Raw genomic sequence first — 12,139 nt, 5'->3', positions numbered from 1 at the left:
TGTATCTGCGACTATTTCCACAAGATACAATAAGGATAAAATGAGTTTAAATAAGGATCTTTAAATGATGCAAAAATTAGATACCAAAACTATTTCCGATAGCTGGTGATGTATACGAAGATAGAATAATGTGAGAAGGTACCTTTTGGTACCTTCTCACATTATTCCTCAGAATAATGAGGTTCCTCAGAAGCATAACCATAATTGTGAACTCACTGTATGGAATGTTATCTACTATTCAAGGGCACAGCCATTTGAAGCATCAGCATTTGCTCAGTAGTACCTCCACTCTCCTTAGGCTTGCAGTGGGAGGAAAGTGGGAAACAATTGGAAGATGGAATTATAGCATTCTCCTTAAAAATAAGAAGAGATATTATGGGCGAAATTTAATGTAACTAATGTGTGTTCAGCCCACCAGTTGAAGAACCGATGGAAAACCCATTTCGGTTCTGAAGGGGAGGCCTGATGGGATTAACTGGCCAGTCAGGCTTTCCCGGGATTCATGAATCCTGGAGCGGAAATCCTGCAGGCCACTCAGAGACTGGCAGCTTTCCAGTGCCAGCAGCATCACCAGAAGAGGTGGCTGCTGTCAATAATGCACCCAGAGAAAGGCATAGGATCACCAAGGGACCTAGACCACAGGGGAAAGAGAGAGGGATGGGGGGCGGGGGGTGGCATGGGATAAAGGGGAGGGTCGGAGCCAAGGGCTGGTAGTGGATTTCAAAGGAAACCTCCCCGCTTCCCAATGCTAGGTCCCTTGACCGAGCACTAGGTGCCTTTTAAAGAGGGACCAACCCCATTGGGACCATCCCCAGAAGGTCTTGCCTGGTGACCTTTGGAAAGCACAGGAAGGCCATGCTAGTCGCATGTGATCCCTGAGCAATGATTAAATTCTGGTGGACTCAGATAATTGGTGGCAAATGGCTCAATAATGAGCCTAATTGGCAGCACATTGTGAGCAAGCAAGTTTCCTCCATGGGTCCATTCTCGCCTCAAAACTTGTTCTGTGGGAAGCCCTTGGTCAATAAGAAACTCTGCTTTCAATCATTCTGATGTCAGTAAGTTGCAGTGACAGTCCAAAGGTTTAACCTTTGCTTGAAACAGATGTTTGGGATTATTGTCAAGAAAGAATAATGCTTTACTATAAATTTTCAAACTGGTAAACTGCTTTCAATTAGATGTATGGCAATATATTCCCCATTCACCTCTGTAATTTTCAGTTGGTTGGCTGTTCAAACTTCCTTCTCTTTTTAGCAAATCTGCTGAATCCTTTTCCTTATCGGTTGATAAAGGAAGTTTTGGTGATGTCTTCACCAAGCTCCAGCTCCTACTCTGTTGTATTGGAGCTCAACTTGATCCCCACCAGAAGCAGTTACATTGTGCCTGTTGCGGTGAATTGGACTGTTATTAATGGTTGTACTGTTAGTCATGATGGGCTTAAAATTCACCAAACTGCTGCTCAGTGTCCCTCACATTTTTGGTCTCTTCACCTATATTCGCTTTATATTGCCAGTTCTACAGGTCACAACTAAATCATGGAGCTATGAACAACTGTTTTATACTCGAATGATGGGGTGGACATGGGGTCTCCACATTTCACAACTGAGTGGTCAGTGAAATCTTGCATACACATAGCTCCATGTAAACTCAGAATTTAACATTTCATTTTGAGCACTGATTCATTATTAACCTTCAGGGTAAGAGTTGCCCATTTATAGACCCATTGTAAACTGTATCTTTTGCACACCCGACCTCTTAATTATATGTTGCATAAGATAGAATCTAACAAACTGCAGGAGTGACCCTTTTAAAAGCTGCTCCCACCACCTACACAAGTGAATTAGAATCAAACGCTGCTGATATACAAAGGTTTGCAGAATTATCTTTCACGGATATCTTCTGTTGCCATAGTTACTTACGTGTCTTTCTTTGTAACCCTGACAGCGAGTTTTGTCTGAAATTATGAAGGAGGAAGAGGCCAAGATGAAACACAAAGTTCGAAAAGCACGACCAATTCCTGCACAGATGGTAAGATTTGATAGATTATTTTAAAAAGGGTAATGCCTCTGTTGAACTAACAAACACAGAAGTGTCATAGGAACGTATTTAGTGTCTATGCTTTAATAACACTAACAATAACCTCAAGGCTATAATGTTTCAGTGGGCTCTGCATTGAATCTTACAGGAATTTGCAAACCAGTGATAACAGGATGAATATTCTTTGTGAAGATAAACAAATTTGGAAAATGGGACTTTAAGTTTTGCTAACATTGTCCTCAGTTTTTAAAATTCATTTACGGGACGTGGGCATTACTGGCTAGGCCAGCATTTACTGCCCATCCCTAAAAAATTCTTGAACCGCTGCAGTCCCTGTAATTTAGGTATACCCACAGTGCTTTTAAGGACGGAAGTAAAGGTGATGTATTTCCAAGTTAGGATGGTGAGTGGCTTGGAAAGGAACTTCCAGTTGGTGGTGCTCCCATGTATCTGCTGCCCTTGTCCTTCTAGATGGTAGTGGTTGTGGGTTTGGAAGGTGCTGTCTAAAGAACCTTGGTGAGTTTCTGCAGTACATCTTGTAGATGGTACACACTGCTGCTACTGTGCATTGGTGGTGGAGGGAGTGAATATTTGTGGATGTGGTTCCAGTCAAGCGGACTGCTTTGTCCTGGATGGTGTCAAGCTTCTTGAGTGTTGTAGGAGCTGCACTGATCCAGGCAAGTGAAGACTATTCCATCATACTCATGAATTGTGCTTTATAGATGGCGGACAGGCTTTGGGGAGCCATGAGGTGAGTTACTCACTGCAGAATTCCTAGCCTCTAACCTACTCTTGTGGACACAATATTTATATGGCTAGTCCAGTTCAGTTTCTGGTCAATGGTGACCCCCAGGATGATGATAGTGGAGGATTTAGTGATGGTGCCCCTAGATGGATGGGGGTTAGGCCCATCAGAGGTCCCCTGACTGATAGATATTCATTGATCCCTATGGGAAACAAAAGAAAGGTAACAGTTTAGCTTGGATGGTCAGCACAGTCAATTAGCTCATGAACATTTATTGTCAGACACGAAGAGAGTGCGATCATTATTGGATGTTTCTCTCAGCCCATTGTGGAGTTTTACTTGGCATTGGTGTATTTGGTCACTGTCTTTGTCCCTTCCGACACGGTGTGCTTGGCCTGTTCCCCAGAAGTTGATGGTGCTGCGCTTGTTGTAATGGGCCAAACGGGAAGCCTCATCCACTCAAAAATATGATGTTCGTGGCCTTGGAGGAGATGCCAGTGTCGGGATGAACCTGCTTCATCACTTTGTCGACGTGGATATAGTAACTCTCCTTCCTCAACCTTCGCCGCTTCTTCCTGCTCTTTGCTGCTGGTTTCTTTAAGGCTTTCTTGACTCCCTTCTTGGGAACTGGTTTCTTCTCATCAACCATCTTCAGTTTCAGACAGGGTAAGTCATTGCAAATTGGAGGAAGTGTCAGGGGAAAATTGGGGGAAAATAGAATATTTACAAAATTGATCTTCTGTGTTACACATGGGGAGTGAATGCCACCGTTGGACTATCCTACGTGTGAAAAAGTGCTTTCTGATTATGCTCATGGATGGCCTGGTTCTAATTTTAAGATGTGCCCTCATGTTCTGGATTCCTCATCATAGGAAACAGCTTGTTAGCATCTACTCAATTAAATGCTTTTGTTATTTTAATCACCTCAATTAGTTCATCTTAATCCCCTAGACTCAAGGGAATACAAGGCAAATTTATGTAATGCAGCCTCATAATTTAACTCTTTAAACCACGGTATAATTATGGTGGGAGATCTTGTGATGCAGTGGTGGTGTCCCTACCTCTGAGCCAGAAGCACCAGATTCAAGTCCTACTACAGAACTTGATGGCCACTGAAGATGCGTTCATAATGTGGTTAAGCAGGTTGATTTATCAGCCTGTACATCCTTTCAAGATGCCTGATGGCAGGTGATAAAAGTGGGCGAATTACCTGGTCAGCTGTACTGCAGAAGGTAATGGCAAACTACTGCCATAATCATGTAGCAATCCAATGGAATGCCATGGTTGCCACCACCCTTTAGCGGCAAGGTACCTGAAGAGGAGGAGGATCATTCTGGTGAGTCTGTGCTGTTACCCCTCTGAGAACAATATATCCTTCCTGAGGTGCATTACCTGAACGGAATGTAGGGCTCTAGATGGGATCTGGTTGAGGCTCTGTATTTTGAAGCATCACTTCTTCCCATAATTTCAGTTTTCCAGTATTTGTAGGATTTTTTTTAATATATATGTCTACCCATTCTTGTTCACAATTTCATCTTCTCACTGAAAACAATTTTCAAAGTTATTGGTATCTATGCAGAGAGAAACAGGGTTAATGTTTTGAGTCGGTATGACCCTTCTTCAGAGGTCATACGGACTTACAACATTAACTCTTTCTCTCTCTACAGATGCCGCTAGACCTGTTTCCAACATTTCTGTTTTTGTTTCAGATTTCCAGCATCCGCAGTATTTTGCTTTTATTTCAAAGTTATTGGGTTAAGTGCAGTCCTGAGACAATGTTTATAGCCTTTAGTCTATACATAACACTGTCCAGAGCTGCCTGAGATGAGTTTTATGTGTTTTAAATCCATTTTTCTCTTGCATTGGAGCAGTGACTATGAACAGAAAGAAGCATATATCTTGTTAAATGATCAAGTTTTAAAAAGTCTCCTGATTTTCTGAGTCCTCCTGCTGCTGTGTTGATACTCACAGTTTCTTGTGCCTTTTCTAGCTGGAATAGTCAGCAATGTGAAGTCACGATCTGCTAATCAAAAGGTGCAAACAACTACTCAAACACATTTAACAACCAAGCTCAGTCAGTGAGCAGCATTCACTTGGAAACCTGTTTCCATTGTTTAAATGATAAAAGCTGAAAGGAACCAGTCACCGGAATCCTGCATGCTTTACATTTAATTCCTTATTTTCGATCTTGGGATTTAACATTGAGCTGTTCTGACTCACTCGGGTCAAGGATGTCACTGAGCGGCGACAGAGCAGCCTGAGGGGGGAAGGTGAACAGCCTGCAGAGGTGGTCCACATTAGTATTAATGGGGAAGATGGTGGTGTAGTGGTAATAGCACTGGACTAGTAACCCAGGTTAATGACCTGGGACATGGGTTCAAATCCCACAATAGCAGTTGATGGAATTTGAATTAAATTAATAAAATCTGGAATATGAAGTTGGTCTCAGTAATGGTGACCATGAAACTATCATCAATTGTTGCAAAAACCCTTTAGGGAAGGAAATCTGCCATCCTTGTCTGGTCTACATGTGACTCCAGACTCTCAGCATGACTATTAACAGCCCTCTGAAAAGGCATGGCAAACCACTCAGTTAAAGGGCAGTTTAGGATGGGAAACAAATGTTGGTCTATTGTCAGCGACACCCATATCCCATGAAAGAAAATAAAGGGATGTGGTCCTGCATTCAGAATTTATGGAGCTAGGTAGGAAATTAGCAAGCGTGGCTTGAAAAGTAATAGTCTCTGGGTTACACAAAGTACCACACGCAACTGAATATAGAAATAGGAGGATTAAGCAGATGAATGCGTGGCTGGAAAGATGATGCGGGCAGGAGGGCTTTAGATTCTTGGGGATTGGGACCAATTCTGGAGGAGATAGGACCTGTACAGGCCAGACAGGTTGCACCTAATAGAGCCAGGACTGAGTTCCTTGCAGGATGCTTTGCTGGTGCTATTGTGGAGGGTTTAAATTAACTTGGCAGGGATGTGGAAATCCAGGGATAATATCAGATAGGAATACCAAAATACACAGAATATTGGGAGAGATAGATGCCGCTAGAGTAGTGAATAATAAGTTAATAGGTGGGATCAGAGTAAGGGAGAGAGTAATAAAGTCTAAGTCAGGGTTAATGTGCATGTCTGCGAATGCATAGATGTGGCAAATAAGATTGGTGAGTTAACAAATATTCCTGGATACAAGGGGTGGAATTTTCTCAAATTTGTACTAAGTGTGGGAGCGGGCAGGCAAAATGGCATCCTACCTGCCGACGGCGATGGTGGGTTTTCACGCCGTATCATCCCAAACCCGCCACATTATTTATGCATTCCCGGGAAACACGCTGTTTCCATGGCGGATGGGCTCTCATTCGCCCTCCCGCCATCAGCCCGCTGTTGCATCACCCCGTCGCCATGTTTAAAAGGCAGCCTCCATCACACTGCTCATCACCACAAGCTCACCACTGCTGCCTGGGGGACATGGCCAGCAAAGGAAAAAGGACCACAGCCCCTCGGTTTAGTGACGGGCCCCTCGAGCGAGTGCTGGATGCCATGGAGGCCCGCCAGGATGTCCTGTACCCCCTCTCTGGCTGCAGCTTGGGACAGCAACATGACCAATCCAGCTTGGGAGGCAGTGGCAGTGGTGGTCAGCGCCAACATCCTTCAGAAGAGGACAACCACCCAGTGCTGCAAGAGGATGAATGATCTCCTCCATTCCGCCAGGGTAAGTCACTTTTTTCATCATTCCCAACTCACACACTCACAAACCCATCACACATCCATATGGCCCTCACTCACTCACTGCCAGTCCAAAAGACATCACCATTCACTCTCTCATTCACCTTCTTTGTCCTCAGCCCATCCATGGGACCACCCACCACCCGCACAGGCCAGGCACATTTATCATCTGGCCTGGCAGTGCTTACACTTTCTCCATCTCTATCCCTGCAGGACAGGCTGGCACACAACAAGAGAGAGCGGTCGCAGACCAGTGGTGGAAAGCCCAAAATCAAGGTCCTCATGTACTTTGAAAACAGAGCCATCCAGCTGGCCGGCGATGACCGGGACCGGTCCTGTGCTGACAGTGAGGTCGGCGTTGCTCTACCAAGTGAGGATCCAGCATTGCAACATCCATCAGACAACCATGCCATGAGTGATGTGTCCTCTTTCACAGGCCACTGCCATGCAATAATTATCTCCCCTTACTTTCACAGGCACATTTGACTAACAGGCGACAGAGTCCATGACCCAGGCCCTCCAATCAGGCCATGAAGAAACCTCCAAAGGGGAAACTGAAGGCACACTCTCCTCAAAGCTCCATTACAGTACTCACCCACACCCTCCATCAGCGCAGAGACACACACCTTGGTGGGACCTAGCTTTAGAATGGACACGGGATCACAATCTGATGTGCACATCACACTGTCTGATTCACAACAGGTGGAGGCAGGGACTTCCCAGGTCCCCAGCACTCGGAGGACTGCTGGAGGCCAGAACATTGCTGAGTCTGAGTCAGGTGACGAGCCTCCGGACACGGTCATGTCACAGTTGCTGGAACTGCAAAGACAAGCTAGGGAACATCAGGAAGGGATGTCCGCTGCACTCCTCAGATTGCAAGGCACGAGGGAGGAACGCATTCGCCTTCAGGCTGAGGTGATAGCACCGGCATGTCAATGCACTGAGGTCAACACTAGTAGGATGGCGGCTGCCATGGAGACCTTGGTCCAGGTTATCGCTCCTGCATTGCTGCGAGGGCTCAACTCCACCACTGATGCCATAGTTGGCCTACAACAGTGTGTATGTGAGAGGGGTGCAGGGCAGCTCAGTCTCACTCCAACTGCCCCTTCCCCTCGAGGAGTCAGCGTTGGGCCCGCGAGCATCCATAGGGAGGAGGATCAGCAGGTGCACACTCTTGGCCTATCCACCCCACTGACTCAGGGAGTGACCGGCCCATCCAAATACCCTCTCCCTGTGACCTCAGCAGCCACACAGCAGGACCCCGAAAGCAGTTCAGGGCCCTCCAGAGGACGCCTTCCAAAGTCATCACAAGCAGGGCATCGCAGTCAGCAGGCTGTCTCCACCTCCGCTGTGCATGTCCGGGGAGCACCAAGACATAGCAGCAGGGTTAGGAAGGTTAAGGAGAATTAGTTGCATTGCCTATGCATGGGTGTTATTCACTTGTACATACTGTTCACTATTGTCAAAAACTCTTAAGAATGTCTCCTTGCCTATGGCTCCTTGTTCTCGAGCAGTGTTCTTGTCACTTAGATGTGAAATCTTTCTGCACAAGATAAAGGCAGGTGTCTCAGTCCAGGGCCTCTTCCCTGTGCTCTGTGCAGCCTTCAGACCAAAGTGATGGTCTGGCCGCACACTCCCTGGAAACATTACTGATGCCTGCACCTCAGCGTTGTTTGTCGTTGCTGCCAGAATGTAGTGGGCCACGGAGTTCACTCATTCTCTCGTTGTGCTGTCAGAATCTTTAAGGAGGGGCTGGCCCCCATCTCTTCAGCATCTGTGACTATTGATACTGTGTTCCAACTCCTGAATAGCTCAGGTATTGAAGGCGGATAAAGCATCGAAACTTTTAAAGTTTCTTGGCTGTGTCTCTATGATATGACCCTGATCACGGAATGCAAGCAAGCTGCCCTCGGCCAGATGGGTGTCAGACATTCTCAGAGGCTATGTGAAGATTTATGAAGTGTACTCAATGTATCTCGTCATCATCCTCCTGCAATCGAGTGACTATTGGGGCCTCCACTGCATCTCCATGACAGGAACATTCTCACCGAGGGTATTGGCACTGCCATAAGCCAGACTGGAGTAAAACGTTCACAAGTGCGCTGTGAGGATTTATGGGGTCACTTCAATGCATGTTGTCATCATCCTGCACAAATCTAGCAGCTATGAGGAGCCTCCCGAGTGCATCTGCCTTGCCTAGCCAGTACGAGGGCCTCAACCCGACCATCGTCGCCTTCGAGGACCTCCCCACCGTCATCATAGTCAGCGTCCTCCTCATCAGAAGAGACGTTTAGCTCCTCCATCTCCTCCTCAGCCAGCTCGCCTGCTCGCTGGAGTGTCAGGTTGTAAAGGGCGCAGCAGATGATGACAAGGCGTGACACCCTCTGTGGACTGTATTGCAGGCCTCTACCAGACCAGTCCAGGCACTGGAGCCTCATCTTCAGCATCCCGATGGTTTGCTCCACCAAGTTGCAAGCTGCTGCATGAGCCTCATTATAGTGTTGCTGTGCTGCACTGAGGCCGCCCTACAGGGTGTCATCAGCCACATCCTCTGCAGGTCGCCCTTGTCCCCAAAGAGCTATCCCTGCAGTCCCTGTGGATCCTGGAAGACTCCAGGGATCTCTGACTGACCATGTAGGAGTCATGCACACTTCTTGGAAACCATGCGAACACCTACAGGATGTGTTTCTGGTGGTCTCATACCAGCTGCACGTTCAGTGAGTGGAATCCCTTGCAGTTGATGTAGTCCACCTTGTGCAGCAACGGAGATCTGAGGGCCACATGGGTGCAGTTGATCGCACCCTGCACCTGTGGGAATCCCAAGATCCAGATGGATCCAAATGGCTCTTGCATCCTGGCTGTCCCAGTCCCAGGCGAAATGCACGAAGTTGTGTGCCTTCGAGAAGATGGCATCCGTGATCTCATGGATGCATTTGTGGGTGGCGGATTGTGAAATCCCACAGAAGTCACCCGTGGAGCCCTGAAAGGAGCCACTGGCATTGAAATTGAGCGCCACGGTAGTTTTCACAGCCACTGACACTGGATGCCCTCCATGTCCCCTTGGCGCCAAGTCCTGCAGTAAGTGGCAGCTGTGAGCACAGTCGTTGGCAACACTGGTTCTTGGTCATCTGCAGGAATGACAGGTGGCATGTATAGACCCTGGGTATTGCTAGGCGCCGACCAGTCACACCTCACTGTTGATCCTGGGCAGCGTGTGGAGGAGCCCCAGCTGCCCCTTCTTTCTGAGGTTGCAGCTCCTACCTTTGCGTGGTCAGGTGCCTCAGTCGCTCTCTCCTCCACCTTCTTCATTGTCTGTGAGCCATCAGGCATACAGCTAGGTCGCCAGGCTCCATGCTTTTGACGTGGTCCTCCTGCGTTAAACACAGAGAGATGTGGTTAGCATGGGTGTACTTCGCAGCTTTCCTGGCCCTGTGTGATGGTCCCTTAACGCTTCCCGGAGAGTGCTGGCCACCCCTCAGATGGCCACAGATGAGTGTGTTGCATGGCTGCCCTGTCAACCTGTGACATGGGGGAGACAGTTCCTAACCAGGTTGCTGAGCTTGCAAGGGGCTGTGAGCACCTCCAGCAGTGACTGCTACATGGCCAGCATTGTCGAGGAGATTGTACAATGTGTGCAGTCCAACTGCTCTGTGGTCCAGAAAAGTGGTTGCAGACTCGCAGTCTGTGCCAGGGGTGGGTAGGGGGCAGACAGCCCCGGGGGGGGGGGGGGGGGGGGGGGGGGGGGGGGGGGGGGATGGTCTGGAGCACTTGGTGGCACTTAGGTGCCTCCATGTTGCTTGCATGAGCACTGTGGCGGTGCCTGAACTGTTTCAGCTGCAGAGGAATGGTCAGTTTATTCAGGTGGCCCTATTGTGTGGCCACTTCACCTGCCTACCCTGCCCCGCACTTTGATTTCTTGTGTGCAGGATCCAACGCCAGGGCAGCAGTTGCTTCCCCCCACCCCTCGACAACAGCAACAGTCACGTCTGAGGCTGGCCAGCAGTTGCACCCACCCACCCCCCCCCCCCCACTTCATGACAACAGCATTAGTTGCCTCCGAAGCTGGACAGCTGTTGCTCCAGGACACCACCACCACCCCACCCGCCCCCCACCCCCCCAAAAAAAACAGTCGTCTCCGAGGCTGGGCAGCACTTCACCCAGGCCCCCCCGATGCCCCTGAAGCCTGCAAAGCAACAGATGACCATGGCGAACTGTGAAAATCGATGCTGTTCACTTGCCTCAGTTCCCCCAAAGTGAAGGCCACCAACTGCATGTTGCCTGTGTGCCATCATGAAACACGTTGGTGTGCTTTCCTGCCAACGTGGACGGATGATCCGGCGGGGTTCCGAGAGCCTAGCGGGATGGCCTTTTAATAATATGCTGATGTATTACAATGAGCTCCCTGACAACCGTTGGCGGGAAATGCGGCCTGCTGTTGGCAGGCTGAGCGGAAGATCGCAATCTGCCTACCCGCCGTTGTGAAATTAATCGCACCATACTGTCCGCGCACACCACCTATCACACCCACTGCCAGCAGGCACAGAAAATTATGCCCAAGGTGTTCATGAAAGATGGGAAGGGAGGAAAATTGGGAGGGGTGGCGGTATTGATTAAGCGGTGCTGGAGAGAGAGGATGTTCCAGAGGGGTCAAGGACAGAATTGATTTGGCTAGAGCTAAGGAACAAAAACGGTGTAAATTACATTGCTCAAATAGGCCACCAAGTAGTCGGAAGGATGTTGAGGAACAAATTTGCAATGAAATGACAAAGAGGCACAAAAATTATAGTGTAGTTATAATGGGGGACTTTAATTACCAAAAAAAGATTGGGATTGTAGTGCAGTAAAGAGCACGGAGGGGAAAGAGTTCCTAGAATGAGTTCAGGAAAATCTTTTACAACAGTGTGGGCTGAATTTTCTCCCCGTTGTGGGGGGTTGTGTGGGGGCGGGCAGGAAAGAGTGCGAACCCAATCGGTGCCCCCGATTGGGTGCGCGCCGCCATTTTATGTTGGTGGGCCAATTAAGGCCCACCTAGCATGACACAACCAGAAGTGCTGAGCACTCCCTGTGCGGGCTGGGGGGGGTGGGGGGGTGCATTCCCTGAGCCGGGGCCTGCTCTCTTTCGCGCATGTGTCCATAAGAGCTCAGAAATCTCCCTGAGGCACAGAGGTGCCTCAAGGAGATTAGTTTAAGTTCTGAGAAATTTAATAAAGGTAAAAAAAAATTTTAAGGACATGTCCCCTCATGTGAAACTGTCACATGAGCTGGGACATGGCCATTCATTTATTCAAACACTTTTATTTAATTAATAAACACTTCATGAAACCTCATCCCGCCCGTGGATGAGGTTTCATGAAAAATGCGAAGGCCGCCTGGGCTCTTCGCCTGCCCACTAACCTTAAGGTTGGACGGGCTACATTCTTAACAACTTTAATTATTTTCTTAATGACCTTAATAGGCCTTTGACAGCTTGGTAGGTGCGCAGCCAATGTGGCAGCGTGCCCGCCGAACAGACGACCTAAATGACGCGTGGTGACGTTGGGACGCCCACCCGATATCACTGCGTGTCATTTTACACGTCGGCAAGTGGGTCCAAGCCCTGTTGGCCAACCGGAAAATTCTTCCC

At 48.3% G+C, this 12,139-nt stretch overlaps 1 protein-coding gene across 1 annotated transcript in view; it reads left to right on the top strand.

The window, feature by feature from the left end:
* Positions 1–12,139, top strand: part of cfap99 (cilia and flagella associated protein 99) — a 155,047-nt gene that overhangs the window by 74,739 nt on the left and 68,169 nt on the right. The window contains exon 8 of the mRNA XM_041185362.1: positions 1,945–2,028. Coding sequence (XP_041041296.1) covers positions 1,945–2,028 — 84 coding nt within the window. The remainder of the gene's footprint in view (positions 1–1,944; positions 2,029–12,139) is intronic.

Source organism: Carcharodon carcharias, chromosome 4 (genome assembly GCF_017639515.1).
Source record: "Carcharodon carcharias isolate sCarCar2 chromosome 4, sCarCar2.pri, whole genome shotgun sequence".
Classification (NCBI taxonomy): Eukaryota; Metazoa; Chordata; class Chondrichthyes; order Lamniformes; family Lamnidae; genus Carcharodon; species Carcharodon carcharias.
This window is presented reverse-complemented; position numbering and strand designations above follow the sequence as displayed.